Source organism: Hemitrygon akajei, chromosome 9, assembly GCF_048418815.1.
Source record: "Hemitrygon akajei chromosome 9, sHemAka1.3, whole genome shotgun sequence".
NCBI classification, from domain to species: Eukaryota; Metazoa; Chordata; class Chondrichthyes; order Myliobatiformes; family Dasyatidae; genus Hemitrygon; species Hemitrygon akajei.
In genome coordinates, this window is record NC_133132.1 from 132,672,452 (window position 1) to 132,689,287 (window position 16,836).

Below are 16,836 nucleotides of genomic sequence, written 5' to 3' on the forward strand. Positions count from 1 at the left end.
ACAATATTAATGATGATGAGATTTGGCAAGATCCAAGGTCAGGCAGTCACTGGAGAGCAGAATTGCATCATTGTGGTTAGGGAGCAGAGTTTGAAGGCAATGTTAATCAATGTTGAAATTTTCCACCTAGTCTCTTTCTGGATTTACATTTGATTGAATTCATAAGATTGAATCTACATTCTCAGTCAGCACTAGAAACTTGAAATGTTCCAACGATGTCGACATGAATTGACAGTTCTTCAAGTTCTTCATTTCTAAGCTTGTAGTTCAACATATAAGTGAACATCTTAATTGAACCAGTCTTAACTTTCTCAGAAATGACAAATTTAAAATCTCAGTATTACTACGATATTTTTGAGGCAACACTTTCGTCATAGTTCATAATAGTAGCTGAGTATTTTTTTCTCAATTGTACAACATTCCCTTTTCCAAATTCAATATTAGTTGTATTTGCAACAGCAAAAGGGTCAAAAGCTTGCCATCCACTTAATTCAGGAAATCTATCATCTATGATTACACACACATTGAAAATATCAAATAATAGGCACAGTATTGACATCAGAACTTATAGATGCAAACAGATCTTTCACTCCAAAAAGCAGTATCGCCATGATACTGTGACCATAATTTTTGCTTTTGCATACTGCAGTACTTCAATTGTATTCAAACAGCTTTTTTAAAGGAAATTACAATGATTCCAAATCAGAAGACATTTGATAAGGTGCCACACATGAGGCTTCTTAACAAGATGAAGTCCAATGGTGTTACTGGAAAGATGCTGCCATGGATAGACAGCGAGTGGGAATAAAGGGGCCCTTTCCTGGTTCGCTGGGTTGGCTGCCTGTGGTGTCCCACAAGGGTCAATATTGAGACTGCTACTTTTCGCATTGTTTGTCAGTGATTTGGATAATGGAATTGATTGCTTTGTGGCAAAGTTTGCGGATGATATGAAGATAGGTGGAGGGGTAGGTAGTGCTAAAGAAGCGATACGATTGCAGCAGGACTTAGATTGGAAGAATGGGCAAAAACAAGTGGTATGATAATGCATTTTGGTAAAAGGAACAATAGTGCGCAGTATTATCTAAATGGGGAGAAGGTTTGAACTTCAGAGGTGCAGAGGGACTTAGGAGTCCTCGTGCAAGACTCCCAGAAGGTTAATTTACAGGTTGAGTCTGTGGTAAGGAAGGCAAATGCAATGTTGGCATTTATTTCAAGGGGAATAGAATATAAAAGCAAGGAGATAATGCTCCTTGATGGAATGGCAGAGCAGACTCAATGGGCTGAATGGCCTACATCTGCTCCTTTGTCTTATGGCTTTATGGTCTTGTTAAGGACAGTTAATGCTACTCAATATTGTGGATTAATCAAGATCTTCAGGCAATAGTTGCTGATTGGATATCAACTTGTCAGCCAACTTCCTTTGTTTAGTGGTCTAAATAACACAACATCACATTCTGTGACATTAGCTGATACTAGTTTTTCTTTTTTTTAACTAAGGACATGCTAAACATTGTATGCACTGTTTTTTTAACAGTGTTGTAACTTGAAACACTGACAAAGTAAAAATGTTGATGCGCTAAAACGTTTCAAAGTAAAGGCTATGTGTTTATCATTTAGTACATTTATTCATTAACAAAATTAATTACAGATATTTCACAATTATATTAACAGATTTCAAAATTGTATTTGCATAATTTCAAAATTATTTGAACATAACTTCAAAATTATATTAGTATTATGTGAAGGAACATTCCAGCTTCGCAGCAACAAAGACTATAAGTACAGGGACGTTGCACCCATGTAGCTTAGAGGGAGCAGTGGACCTCGATAGAGTGGACGTGGAAAGTTTGTTTCCTGTAGCGGGAGAGTCTAGGACAAGAAGGCATTGCCTCAGAGTAAAAGAATGTTCCTATAAAACAGAGATGAGAAGGAATTTCTCTAGCCAGAGGGTGGAATTCATTGCAATCTGTAAACAGGCAGCGCCCAAGGCCACTTTTGAACCCACATCACTGGAGGTATGCAGTCACATCACTAACTACTGTACCATTAGTGCTACTTCTCCTTTTGTTTTTCGTTGGCCTTTCTCATACTCTTTCAGCCTTCACCCTTGCCATGTGTTACTCCATCTCTGTTTGAATTCATCCTTTCACAGACTTTCTCTTTGATTCTTTCCACCCTTTCTCGCTAATTCTGCAACATTAAACTTGTTTTCTTTCTAAGTTTTTTTGAGTCTAATGAATGGCTTATTAACCTGTAGTTGCTTGATCTACTCAGTATTTCAAGCATTGTCTATTTTTTTTTCCGTGAGATTTTGTTGGTGAATTTAAGAAACGCTGGAATGAAGAAAAGGCTGACAATTATCATTGCAATCCAGTATCATCCTGGATTAGTAAGCAGCTGTGACAGACAGAAACAAGACCCACTTCTGTTTATGTTGTCTAACAATACTTATTGATGATCATACAAACCAGTTGCCCACTATATCTCTTCAAGTTTGATAACCAGGATAAGAGAGGAAAATGGTTTTAATAACTAGGGCATCAATATTTTATGTGAAAGTTTATTGGAGCATCATTTCTGTTTAAGTCTCAAAATGCAGCCTGATTCACTGATTTTTTTTCTTTTTTGTTTAGTTTTATTTCTGAGTTACAGTATCTGTGGTATTTTTCTTTTTTAGTTATGATTTTTCTACTGATATCTGTACATGCTTACTTCTGAAGAATTACATTTACTTCCATTACCCCACCTAACCCTTAGCATAGAGAGAGAGACAGGTGGCAGTGTCCCAGTACCTCTGATCACAGCAGAGACTGCAGATCAGGATTAGATCAATGTGGGCTTTACAGAGATCTTTTATTCCCCCAACTTGTGAGTTCAATTATAGTAAGGTTTGTATTTTTAACCTCTATGTTGTATTTACTGCTTAGTGTTCTCTAAGGTTTTATGTGGAATTTGACTTGGCAATTATTCAGAAGTATAAAATCCATTATCCTTCTTTATTAAAAAAAGTGAAATGAATATTTTAAGCTAAAATATAGCCCAACTGAATCATTACAGGTCAGCAGCATGATAAGAGAGGGAGGGAGGAAGAAAGAGAGATTTATGTCCGTTTGTCAGTAATATACAAATTAGCATCAATTAAAAATATTGTACTGCATAATTTATTAAATCATATTTTAAAATCTTTTATCCATGGTGACTATGATACCACACATACTTTATTGGCAGCCAGCTTTACAGCAATTTACCATTTAACTGGGTTTAAACAAAGCTTCTAGGTGACCATAATAGATGGTCACAACTGTAACTTGTGAATTTTTCTTTCAAAGAACCATTCACCCTCACATGTGCTTCTTTTATTTAATGTTAGTTAGCTTTACAAAAATTTAAATAAATTGTTTTCTTGGCATTAATTTGGATGAAATTATTGCATAAACAGCATATTTGTTCAGAAATTAGACACATTTATGTTGATTTATTTGTGCATTTTGTATCAGTTTTGAAGTGTTTGCACCAACATTCTGTGAAGTCCCATTGGGCCAGGTACTTCCTGTTGCAATTCACCCTAATGCAGGTTTCATTCCCCCACTCCCTACTTACTTAATAACAATTACAGATTGCTTAATAATAGAAATCTAATTAACCACTTTCTCCATGGTAACTGCTTGATGTGGATGTTTCACATGAAAACCCATAGCAGGTCAAAATGGTTCAGTGGCTGCCATCTTAGAAACATGCATGTCAAGTTTTAATGTTTTAAAATTGGAGCACACTATAATAATGATTCCTTAAAGCAGCAGTGTTCCATTACAAATTTTTATTTGTGACCACAGATTTGGCATTGATTCTCATTTAGTGTACCCCAAAATGCCTTAAGTTTTAAACAACTGTTTTATTTGGGGACTATAAGTAAATGCAAATTGATAAGCTGCTCCACGTCAACACATGAGAAAATGAAAATTAAATTGAACTTAAGTTTTAAGCAAAGTCAAATAAAATGGAATTTTGATTCACTGCTATGATTAAGGCCGTTTGCTGTCATCATGCAGTGAATAATAGAAAGAATAGAATAATAGAAAGTAATTTGATCTCTCACCATTGCTCTGTTCCTATGTTGGAGCCAAACAATTAAACAAATCTACACATATGCATATTTCTAACTTTAACCAGCAGACTTGTGAGATCCATCAAAACTGTTCTCTGAATGTGATCTCCACCCATCCCCAAATTACATATAACAACAGGACAAACACCTGCAACTATAATCTCAGTGGAGCAGTTGATTTGGAGGCGTGAGCATGTTAATGTTATTTGCTATACATTGTGCTCATGCTACCTAAACACATTTCCTGTACGTTCATGAAACTTGTGTGCCGGGAATTCTTGTTGGTAATTGATAAAGAAGGTTAAATAGATGCTGGATAATAATTGAAGAAAGGACAAATCGGGATATATGTAAAATGTATGACAAGTTGTGTCATGGCCGTCATAACTCACACCTGTGGATCTTAATCACTGCAAGATGAATATCTGTTTACACGCTTTTCAAGAAATCTTTATTAATATCAGACTTAGTTCTGAGATAAAATATAAAACTTTCACTATCCCATCTAATCACACTTAAAGCACAACCATTCTAGTTCTCATTGTTTTTCATGTAATATCTTTTGGATTTCCATGAGTAACTTTGCACTTAATAAAGGGAGTCTGCCAGTTCGTTTTGAATTGTCAAACAACGAAACCAAATGCCCACATCCGTTTTACCCTTTAAACTCAAGCAGCTTCATTCATGTAAGAATGCTAGAAGAACTAGATCAGCAGTTATACTGTTTGGTTCTTGAATTAAATGATACCTTCAATGCAATAAGCATTGTCATGAAACTTTCTCTGATGCTTACATTTCTACAAAAATGTAAGCTTCAATGGGTATACCCTAACTTGAAGGAAGCATGGATACCAATGTGACTGTTGCATAGGAGAACAGAATGTGGGGAAGATTTATTTCCAAGAAGGTTATACAGTACGTATAGCTGGAGAAGTTTATAGAATAAAGAAAGGAGTGGTAAGAGAGAGAGGAGGGGGAAGTCAGGGATCAGATTTATTATTCCTGGCATGTTGTGAAATTTGTTGTTTTGTTGCAGTGGTACAGTACAAGGCATAAAAAATTACTATCAGTAGACAATATCATAGTGGTAACATGGAATAGTGAGGTAGTGTGCATGGACCTTTTGGAAATCGACAGCAGAGGGGAAGAAGCTATTTTAAAAATGTTGAGTTGGACTCTCAGCCTTATGGTAGTAATGAGATGAATGTGTGTCCCAGATGCTGAGCTTCCTTAATGATGGATGTCACCTTCTTGAGGCACTGCCTTTTGAAGGTGTCCATAGTTGTACTTCAACAGAAGGACATTTATTTAAAAGTTAAGGGATTTTTCAATAGAGAGTCAGTTCAGGTCAAAAGTAAATATGTTGAGTTTGATGTGTAAAAAAATTAATATCTCAAATGACCTGTTCTATTTATGTTTTTTTCTTATGAAGGCTACCTATATGATGCACTCTGTGATGTTGCTGGAGGTTTTTCATTGCACCTTTACATACATGTACTGATGCATATTATGATAAACTCAACTTTGTACCACTCAATCATAGTAACGTTTTTTTATTTCCTTTGCAACCTGTACTTAAGTCCAGAAATTGTCTTTAATCCCAGAAGCAAACAGACAACTAACCTTTAGGAATTTTAGCTGAAAGCATTAGCCCCCTAACTAATCCCCATTTCACCTCAACCTGCAACCCAAACTTCTAGTTGAAAGGACTCCAGCACCATAGTAGCTTATCTATCTTGTACACACTAATCTGAAGCCCAAAACTGAGGATACTTAAGTTTAATATAGTATATTGCATTTGGCACGTTGATTAAATAGACAATAACTTATTGTGGCATCTCTTCAAGAATAGGAAACAGGCAATTCTGTAAGCAGTAGCATCTAAGGATCTGCTTTGAGTGAGGAAAAGATTCTTTCAAACATGCATTTAAGTCTCTGATGCCTAGGTCTCAGGTTGTGTGTAGTTCTGGTCACTGAATAGTAGTTGTGGAAACCTACAACAAATCTCCTGTTTAACTGGATAAACTGCATTGTAACTAAGTTTGTTCAACACTGTTCTTAATCCATTTCAGTGCTGCAGTCAGTTTTTCCTATGCTGTGTAAAAACCTAACTGACACCCAACCCATTTGGTGCTTGTGAGATGATCTAAGTAATTTTGATATTTTTTTCTCCTCCTGAGGTGATGCGATTTTAACGTGAGGTATTGATGAGAAGCTTGTGGGTCTTGCTGCAATAGCTAATTGACATTTAGAGACGGATCTCTAAGTACAAGTATAAACCAAGCTGATCCCAGAGTTGCTTTAGTTACTTCAATTTTATGGAAATACAAAATAAGGTCCAAGATGTTTTTTCAAAAATGTGCTATATATCTATATATTTAAAATCCAGTAAATAAGAAATAGTTGTTATTATGATCGTCATATATTAGGTGTATTTGAATGCAAGATAGATTGCATAACTTTGTTTTGCTTAGAAAGCAGTTAGGACCTGGAATTCACTGTGGAGGTGGTGGAAATGGAATCAGTCAATACCTTGTAAAGGAAATTATTTGGGCACTGGATGGAGAATAATTTGCAGCACTATTGGGAAGGAGGTGAAAAACCGTATTGATGGAGCCAGAATAGATTTGATGGGATCTTTCTGTCAGTAACAATTCTGTGATTCAGTGCTATTAATCTTATGAATTATGATCATTCAGATTAAAGGATATTCTTTCCATATTTTAGACTTTTGACTTCAATTGTTTTGAATGTAGAGTTCAACATACATATGCTGTTACTTATTTCAAAATTATATGTCTTATATTTTTCTGGTTTGCAGCAGAATACTATGTAATTAGTATGTAATTAGTATGTAATTAGTTTTGCTACAACAAGTGTATGGGACATTGGAAAAAAGTTGAATTTCCCCATGGGGATGAATAAAGTATCTATCTATCTATCTATCTACTCAACTTATATAGTCATCAAGTTCTCCCACAAAGCATGGTTTATAATGCCAAAACTGAGTAGTAGGTGATTCCCTTTCATTATGACATTTTTTTTTCTAATAAGCCTGTTGTCTCTTGTGTATTTTCACAGGGAATCCAGGAATTGTATGCTACTATAAACACTTCATGCAAATTTTGCACAAGATCCTGATGCAGAAGTATCCCGTCTGGGCGATAAGCCACGCGGGCCATTGCATTCCTCCAGAAGGCATGGGGATGATGGAAGGTATTGTACATGGTTTGGAGTCCTCAAAAGAAGTCATCTTCTTTCTCGTTCCACTTGGTTACAAATAATTCTGTAAATGGATGAACCTTGTGCAGATTACCTTTCATTGTAAATGTCATAATTTATGAAAATTACAAGTTAAGAATAATGTATCTATAGCAGAAATTTACATAACCTTTTTATCATGTAAAACATGACAAATAATTTGCAAAAGCTCTTCCATACTTGTACCAAGTAATGTTCTGACCTGCAGATAATGCGTCATCATTTTCAAGTTTTGTACTGTCATATTAGACAGGGTTTATTCAATTGGATATTTAATGCAAAACTATCCAATGAGACAGTTCATTCTACACTTGAACGAGGAGCCTGTGGAATTTACTGCAGAGGCTGGAAGTCTGGATACGTTGGCTGCCAAGTGAAATTGGCTCAAGGAGATTTGTAATGGATTATGTGAACTTCATTATTTGAATCTGTTTTAATTTTCATATCCTGTATGAAACACCATATGCTTGCTATTTCTTGATCACACCAGTCATAAATGTACACTCAGTTTGTAAATATTGGAGTGGATTTGAAGAGAACGTTTTCTTTGCAATACTGACCTTTCACTACTTTATCGGGGAACTTAAAACACTATTATTTAACTTTCTTGTGTTCTAAGAGAGGCATTGCTCTTGAAAAATAATGGGCACAATTTTCTATGAAGACTAAAATGGAGGTTTTCAAAATTAGAAGATACTGCAGCACTTTTATTTATTTTTATTTCTTTATTTAGCGATACGGTGTGGAGTAGGCCCTTTCAGCCCTTCAAGCCCTGCTATCCCAGCCACACCTGGCAGCCCTGATTAAACCTAACCTAATCACAGGACAATTTACAAAGAGCAATTAACCTACACACTACATCTTTGGACTGTGGGAGGAATCCGGAGCACATGCGGAAAACCCATGCATTCCAAGGGTGGACGTACAGAGACTCCTTACAGAACAGCACTGGAATTGAACTCCGATACCACAAGCTGTAATAACATCACACTAACCGCTATGCTATCAAAGCACCCAGTGCTACCATGCCATTATACCTTGTGTTGGCCTATAATGCATAAAACTACAATATAGTAATAAAAACTGAAATGCTAAAAATACTCAGCAAATCGAGCAGCAATTGTTGCGGGAGAAACAAATTGATGATCCTTCATCAGAACATTCATTGTGCTAAAAGGATGTCGACCTGAAACTTCAATTCTGTTTCTCTCCATGCAAATCCTTCCTGATCGATAGTGTATTTCCAGCATTTTGTGTTTTTCTTTCAGGTCTTCAGTATCTGAAAGTTTTTTTTTGTTTTTGAAGTCCATTAAAATCTTTTTTTTACTGTTAGCAGGTTGCAGCTACTGACTGTGAAGCCTTTGACTTGTGGAGGTGTTGGCTAAGCTGTTGAACCTACCTTGTTGTCATTTTTTTTATATTGTGACTGTACACTACAGACTGGAATTATGATGAATGAAGAGTATCCCCAGCTGGTTTTCATTCAGAAGTAATACATTTGCATTGTCCTATCCTACAGTGTAATATGCTTAAGGCATTTTTGTAACATTTTTTGTGCAGAAAGACCTTGCCTAAACCCCTTCTTGACTCAGATAATTATGCCCAGATGTATAAGGTGTAGAGCTGGTTTTGCTGAAATAACTGAATGCAGTGCTACAGTTCATTGTAAGGAGAGAAGGAATGGGTTCAGTTAATATATGAAACACATGTTCGGCAATAAAGATGGCAAATGCAAACAGTGAGCCATTTATTACCTTATTCATGTGACACATTACTCAGCTGAAAGGGAAAAGTGGTAGCTGAGGAACAAATGCTCCTGAATGATTTAAATGGGGTCAAGTTGGGAAGGTTGAGAGGATGATCTGCAAGATGAGCCTTAACCCCATTAGTAAGCGCAAACACATAGAGACAGTGTAATTGAGGTCTGTGAATAACATATGACAGTGCTGGCTTAGCCTTCCTTAGATTTATTTGTTGCCATGAATATGGTCTAGATGTGCTGCTGTAACTCGATTATGGACGTAAGGATTGTGCTGAAGTCCTGAAACTGCAGTTAAAAGAAATTAACAATTTACATATTTTGGGCTATAAAGATACTGGCCTACAAAATGCTTCATTCCTGAATTCAACCTTCATGTGCCCAGTGATGCCTATGACCATAGCAAATCAGTTCATTAGCTTCAACTGCATTTGTGGATCTAGAGGTAATCAATTCCTGGAGTCTAAAGAGAGATTGCAAATGAGTGAAATTCAGAGGGGTTAATCACAAAATATTAGCTGGTAGATGCAATGTTACTAGGAAGGCAAATAACATGTTAGTCTCTATTGTAAAGGGCTTGGACCTTAGAATAGAGAGTTTTTGTTGAAGTGGTACAGGGTGTTTCTGAGGCCACACTTGGAATACTGCAAACAATCGTGGTCTCCTTACCTAAAAATGGATAAAACAGTGTTGGGGGCAGTGCAAAAATTCACCAACCTGGCTGTCCTATTAAGCAAGGCTTAACAGTTTGTGTTTGTGTTCTTAGAAGTTTAGAAAAATGAAAAATGACTTTATTCAAGGATATGAGATGTTCATAAAGCTTGAGTAGAATTGATCATGATATTTTTCCAATAGTGGGAGAGTTGTATGCCAGGGGACATAATGGGGCCAGCCGTTTAAAAATACAGTGTGAAGAACTTTCTTTTTTTCATAAGATAGTGAATCTCTGAAAATCTCTACCCCTGAAGGTGATGGAGGCCAGATCATTAGAAATATTTAAGGTAGAGAAAGGTAACTAGAAGGGCTTTTCCAATTCACGAATGAACATACTTACATAAATCTGATTGTAGGCAAATTCTCCCATATAGTTTAAAGCATTTTTCAAGCTAGTGGTAATAATAATAAAATACTTATGGTATTTGTTAATGACTAGATATTATTTAATCAGAGACTGGAACTCTCAATAACTTCTCCTTTGGTTCTTCCCACTTTCTCCAGATCAAGGGTGTAGCCATGGGCACTCGCATGGGCCCCAGCTATGCCTGCCTCTTTGTGTGTTATGTGGAACAGTCTATGCTCCAAATCTATACTGGCACCACTCCCCAACTTTTCCTCCACTACATTGACGACTACATTGGTGCTGCTTCCTGCACCCGTGCTGAGCTCGTCAATTTCATCGACTTTGCTTCTAACTTTCATCCAGCCCTTAAATTCACTTGGTCCATCTCGGACACTTCTCTCCGCTTTCTTGATCTCTCGATCTCCATCTCCGGAAACAGACTCTTCTACAAACCCACTGACTCCCATAACTATCTTGCCTATACCTCTTCCCACCCTGCCCAATGCAAAAATGCCATTCCCTATTCCCAGTTCCTCCGTCTCCGCCGCATCTGCTCCCAGGATGAGGCTTTCCGTTCCAGGATTTCTCAAATGTCCTCTTTCTTTCAGGATCGTGGTTTCCCTTCTGGCGTCATCAAAGATGCCCTCACCCGCATCTCCTCCACCTCCCACACTTCAGCCCTTAACCCATCCTCCCGTCACCACAACAGGGACAGGGTTCCCCTTGTCCTCACCTACCACCCCACCAGCCTCTGGATCCAACACATTATCCTCCGCAACTTCTGCCACCTTCAACAGGACCCCACCACCCAACACATCTTTCCCTCCCTACCCCTCTCAGCTTTTCGCAGGGATCGTTCCCTCCGTGACTACCTGGTCCACACGTCCCTCCCCACAGAACTCCCACCCGGCATTTATCCCTGTAAGCACAAATGCTACACCTGTCCCCACACCTCCCCCCTTACCACCATTCCAGGCCCCAGACAGTCCTTCCAGGTGAGGCAACACTTCACCTGCGAGTCTGCTGAAGTCGTCTATTGCATCCGGTGCTCCCGGTGTAGCCTCCTGTACATCGGCGAGACCCGACGCAGATTGGAGGACCGCTTTGTCGAGCACCTCTGCTCCGTTCGTCATAATAGACAGGACCTCCCGGTTGCCACCCACTTCAACTCTGCCTCTCGTTCCCATCTAGATATGTCCATACATGGCCTCCTCTACTGCCATGATGAGGCCAAACTCAGGTTGGAGGAGCAACACCTCATCTACCATCTGGGTAGCCTCCAGCCTGGTGGTATGAACACTGAATTCTCCAATTTCCGGTAATTCCCTCCTCCTCCCCCCATCCTAGGTCCCTCTCTGCCTCTCTCCCCTTTCAACTTTCTGCTCCTTTACCTCTACAGTTCTTTCATGCTTATCCCCTCCCCCCTTTATCCTTCCTCTGATTGGTTTTCCACCTGGCACCTCTAGCCCTTCCCCCTCCCCTATCTCTATAACTGGGCTTCGGTCCTCTCTTCCCCCCCCCCCCCCCCATTCCTGATGAAGGGTCTCGGGCCGAAACGTTGGCTACTCTTTTCTCACAGATGCTGCCTGACCTGCTGAGTTCTTCCAGCGTTGTGTATGTATTCTATTATTTAATCAGATTAATTATGGGTGATTATCAGTTATTAGGGTGATTATTCAATGAAATGGAAGGAATATAACAAGTTTACATAGAGCGGTACGACATTGGGTCTGATCTACAGAACATTTCCCAGAAGTAGAATCCTTGTGAACTGCCTATATTTGAAAGATTGAGGAATTGAGCATTATGGAGAATTGGCACAGAAGAGTTGAGGCCAGCATACATAGGCATGATCATTTTGAAAGGTGGGGCACTTTTGAGGGGCTGAGCGGCTTACATCAGCTCCTAATTTCTTGTGCTGTTATGTTCCTGTCACAAGCTAGATTGACCAGTAAGGGTCTATGTTGTTTCAACAGTAAAGAAAGTAAAAAGAGTTTAACATAGTTTTTTGTGATGTTTAAAAAAGTCATGGCTTCTTTGTGCCTGAAGAAACTAACCATAGAATGTAAGCTGCTCAGCTTGTTGTGCTAATTCCATATCTTTTACAAGCCAATCATTCCTGAGATGTACCAAAGATGTTTGGATGTGACTAACACTGGAGAAGGCTAGAGTTACTTGGATATGATTGTCCTGTTACTTGCTACATCAGCAAATAAAAAATAGCTCTCTGTGTCTTCTACTTTTTACACTCTTAAACAAATTTAGTCAGGTTAAAGGTTTTCTAGTATCGTCCAAGAGTGATATAGAAGTAAGAACTAGACAAACAGTTCTAGATTTTTTGCATTATTTACAAATAACAGCTGTTCTGCCCACGTCAGCTTATACAAGTGATCATTTCAAAATGAATGGAAAAACAAATAACCCAGAAAGAGGCAAAGAGTATCTTGACCCTTCCATTAGTCAATATTATTCTTTTCAAAGTTGAGCATCACCACCAGGTTATCAAATGTGTAACTGTACTTGTTATTCTTTTGACAAATGATACTGAACATATACTATGTTGTGGAAAATGCTTTGGAACTTCATGTTCTTGATCAGAATTTATATGCACAATTTTCAAGTTCAAGTCATTGATGAAATAGGGAAATCAGGCATTTGTTTATGTTGCAAAATGTTAAAACCTGCTGTACATTGTCTGAAAGTATAGTGGAAGTACTAGAAATTTAGACGTAAATGGGAATTAAATATAAATCTAAAAAGTGGAAATTTATAGAGCCACGTGGAAGCAAATGAAGTGGCTATGACTGGCATTTTCAAAAGTCTAAGTAGAAACAAATAGCTTGAATGGTTTCCTTCTATGAAATAAGGTTCTGTGAGCTCCTTTAGGTCATTAGCCTGTAGTGCTATCTGTTTCCTTATTGAGACATGTATTATTTTCAAGATTTTAGAGGTTTATTGCAGATTTCCATGAGATAGTTGAAGTATTAGATGTGCAACGTGTTTCTTCCTATTGTCTTAGAATGAAGGCATTATGTTGATCTAATCAGAGTAGTCTTTTAATTTACTGAATTTGTAGCAGAAATCAAAATGCCCCAACATAAAGTATTACTTGTGATGAGTGTTTCAATATCACCTTGCAGCATATTACACCCAGTGTAGCATTCATTTGAACGGTGGAGAATGACTGCAAGAGAGCAAGGTACCGATTCAATCAGAGTTATTTTGAATTAGTTGAGTTTGGTTGAATCATTTTATTTATTTTTAAATATCCCAAAATGCTACCTTTGTTTGGCCAGCTTTTAGAAGCTCTTTGGGTGTGGGTTGGGCTTAAATAGGTCGGCACAGTAGCGTAGCAGTTAGCTTTACAGCACCAATGATCAGGGTTCAATACCTGTCGCTGTCTGTAAGGAGTTTGTGTGTTCTCTCTGTGATTGCATGGTTTTTGTCTGTGTAGTCCGCTTTCCTCCCACAGTCCAATGGCATACAAATTAGGGTGAGTAAATTGTGGGCATGGAAGTTGGTGCTGGAAACTTGGTGACACTTCCAGGTTGGACATCCTTCGACTGTGTTGGTTGTTGCTGCAAATGACACATTTGACTGGTGTGTTTCGATGTTTCAATGTACATGAAACGAATAAAGCTAATCTTTCGACATCTATGTGCAAGTGAACTTATCACCATGCACGACTTGCATTGGTGGATTGAGATGACACTTAGCAGCACATTGACACTGAGTGTCCACAACAGTGGTATGTGGACTTCTATCTTGCTTATGTGGCAGATGTGTACAGTTCACATATGATAGGAAATAATGACCAGTTTCTCTTTCTCTATAACTGTAACACTTTATCCTGCATTCTTTTATTGCCTTCCCTTGTACTACCTCAATGCACTGTTGTAATGAAATGATCTGTATGGATGGCAAGCAAAACAAAGCTTTTCACTGTATCTTCGTGCATGTGACAATAATAAACCAATTTATTGAATCTGAAGTTAGCAACCAGTCTTGGTTATATATTTTACTCTTGGGAGTTCCAGGTACTGTAACTAAATACAGAATAGATTTTATTTAGCAAGATATGGGAAGAGGATGGTAACTTTGGGTGTGTTGGTTGTTAATGTAAACAATGCATTTTACTGTATATTTCAATGTGCATGTGATAAATAAATCAATGTGAAATCTGAATCTGAAACTTTAAGATAACCTTGAAGAGAGGAATTGGCATATGTTACTTAAATCTGTCATGATTGAATGCAATGAATTACTTTAATACATAATGAAAAAGCTGCACAGATCATTACTAATAATGAAAATCCTTTCAACACATTGAACTATCTGAACACTTCTACAGTGTTGTTATTTTGAGTAAAAAATCATCTTCTATATTCCACATTTTGTTCAAAAGTTTTAGGAAACTCCCAAGAGTCTTCTGTTTCATGGCAATTTGATTTGAATTGACAAAAGGTGACTTTCTTGATTTGCAAATCCTTAACTGGAGACGATATTCAAACATCAGTACCTGTCTTTGATCCCTGTTCTTAGTTAAGTAGAATAAACACAAAATGGTATTTAGTTAACACCTTTTTCTGACCTGAAGGTGTCCCGGAATGCATTAAAACTAATTTCCGGAAGTGGGTTACTGTTGTAAGTTAAGAAATGCTGAAGCCAGTTTGCACATGGCAAAGCCTTGCAAGCAATAAATTGATGCTGACTGATCAAATAATCATTTTGGAGTGTTGTTTAAGAGGTAAATATTAGGAAGAATATCAGTGGAGAACACCACTGCTGTTTGTAATTGTTCCTGAGATCTTTTACATACACATCTCTGAGCAGATGGGGCCAGGTTTTAAAATCTCATCACATTCATGCAGTATTTCCTCGTTACTTCACAGTCCTGATATTTGGCTGAAGTTTCTGGAGCAGGACTGTTACCATTGACTGAAATATCCATGAAGCTGAAGGGAGAAATTTAACTCGGGTTTCCGTTCCTGTTTACTGTCCCCTACTGAAAGAGTTATTGGGTGCTGACAGAATTGGGCTGCAACGTGATGCCCCCGTGACCAAGTAACCAGCAGAGACTCAATGTCTTGGCATATAGATGAAAAAAAATGAGTCAAGACGGTATATGTTTCTGTCTGCTGGAGGACAACAGTGGAACTGAAGCCCAGGCAGGGGAGCCAATGCTGTCAGGAAAAGAGCAAAGGAAGGAATTTGGTGAAGAAAAATTACGAATAGTATTTTCTTAGTGTATAATAATTAAGAAGAATCAGGATCTGGTTTATTATCACTGTCTTGTATGATGGGAAATTTATCATTCTGCAGCAGCAGTACAGTGCTGACATAAAGTTACTATAAATTCCAAAATAAATAAATAGTGCAAAATAAAAGGAAAAGGCAGTGTTCATGGGTTTGTGGACATTGTGAAATCTAATGACAGAAAGGAAGAAGCTGTTCCTGAATTGTTGAGTGTATTTCTTCAGGCTGCTGTACCATTTCCCTGATGGTAGCGACAAGAAGAGGATATGTCCTGGATGGTTGAGGGCCCTTAACGATGGATGCTGCCTTCTTGAGGCATTAGCTCTTGAAGATGTCCTTGCTGGTGGGAAGGGGTGGTCTGCGATGGAGCTACACCCTTCTGCCGTGTCTTGAGATCCTGCACATTGGAGCCTCCATGCCAGGCTGTGCAACCAGTCAGAATGCTCTCCATCTGTAGAAATTTGCAAGAGTATAAACTATGAATTAGTTATTTACGAAATATGAACTGTGGATTACTTGCTTTTCTTTTTACATTTCTAAATATAAGCCAGTGTGTTGCTGTATCTACTGCATTCCATTTGCAGAACATATTGAATTTCCTTTAAGATTACAAACCCACACAGATGTTCTAATAGTGATATTTTGCTAACAAATGGCTTTATTGAACTGTGAATTCAACGCAAAATAACTAAAAATCCAAGTCCAACATGAGCAGCAGAACCTGTTGCCACAGTTAATGCCACAAGTTGCTGACAAAGTGCTATTTTCAGTTTGGTTGATTTGTTTTCTGTTGCTGTATTTCCCTTTCATATATGGACATTAACTGCTTTTATGTGCTGGATGCTTATTGACAAAATGGGTGTTTTTTGTGCTTACTACCTTAACAAATTAGCTTAATACATGGTTATAATAGGTTGAAACAATGATGTTTTAACTTGAACCACTGATGAAACTACATGCTGAGGGCAGTTGTTGAAATTATGTTCTTACATCAATGTAGAAACGTCCATGTTTTCCCAGCTCCATGTTTTTGATTACAAAAATTGTTTTAAGAGGGAAAATCGGAGGAATGCTGTGCACTTGCCAATGTAAATATGAACTTAGAAAAGGTGTGTAGTTATATGTAGAAGTTTCAGTGATTTGACCCATGTGATAAAGAGTGTTGAATGAAATCAAGTGGCACTTTCATGTTGGAAGGGTCTAGAATGTTAATAGCCTGGAGTACCAGCTGATTAACACAGTATGTATAAATTCTCCTGTTATTCTTTTGCAACTGAGGTAGTGGGTGGAGGTCTAAGCAGGGTCAGAGGGAGGAGGGAAGTGCAGCTGGAACAAAAAAAAATGCCACTGAACTGTTTTAATGAATCAAAATGTAGCTATTACTAGTACGTTTTA

General features: G+C 37.9%; 1 protein-coding gene across 3 annotated transcripts in view; it reads left to right on the plus strand.

Annotated features, from left to right (window-relative positions):
- ldah (lipid droplet associated hydrolase) overlaps positions 1-16,836 on the plus strand; it is a 291,149-nt gene that overhangs the window by 115,613 nt on the left and 158,700 nt on the right. For all 3 annotated transcript variants that reach the window (XM_073057003.1, XM_073057004.1, XM_073057005.1), the window contains exon 3: positions 7,187-7,321. In XM_073057003.1, coding sequence (XP_072913104.1) covers positions 7,187-7,321 — 135 coding nt within the window. The remainder of the gene's footprint in view (positions 1-7,186; positions 7,322-16,836) is intronic.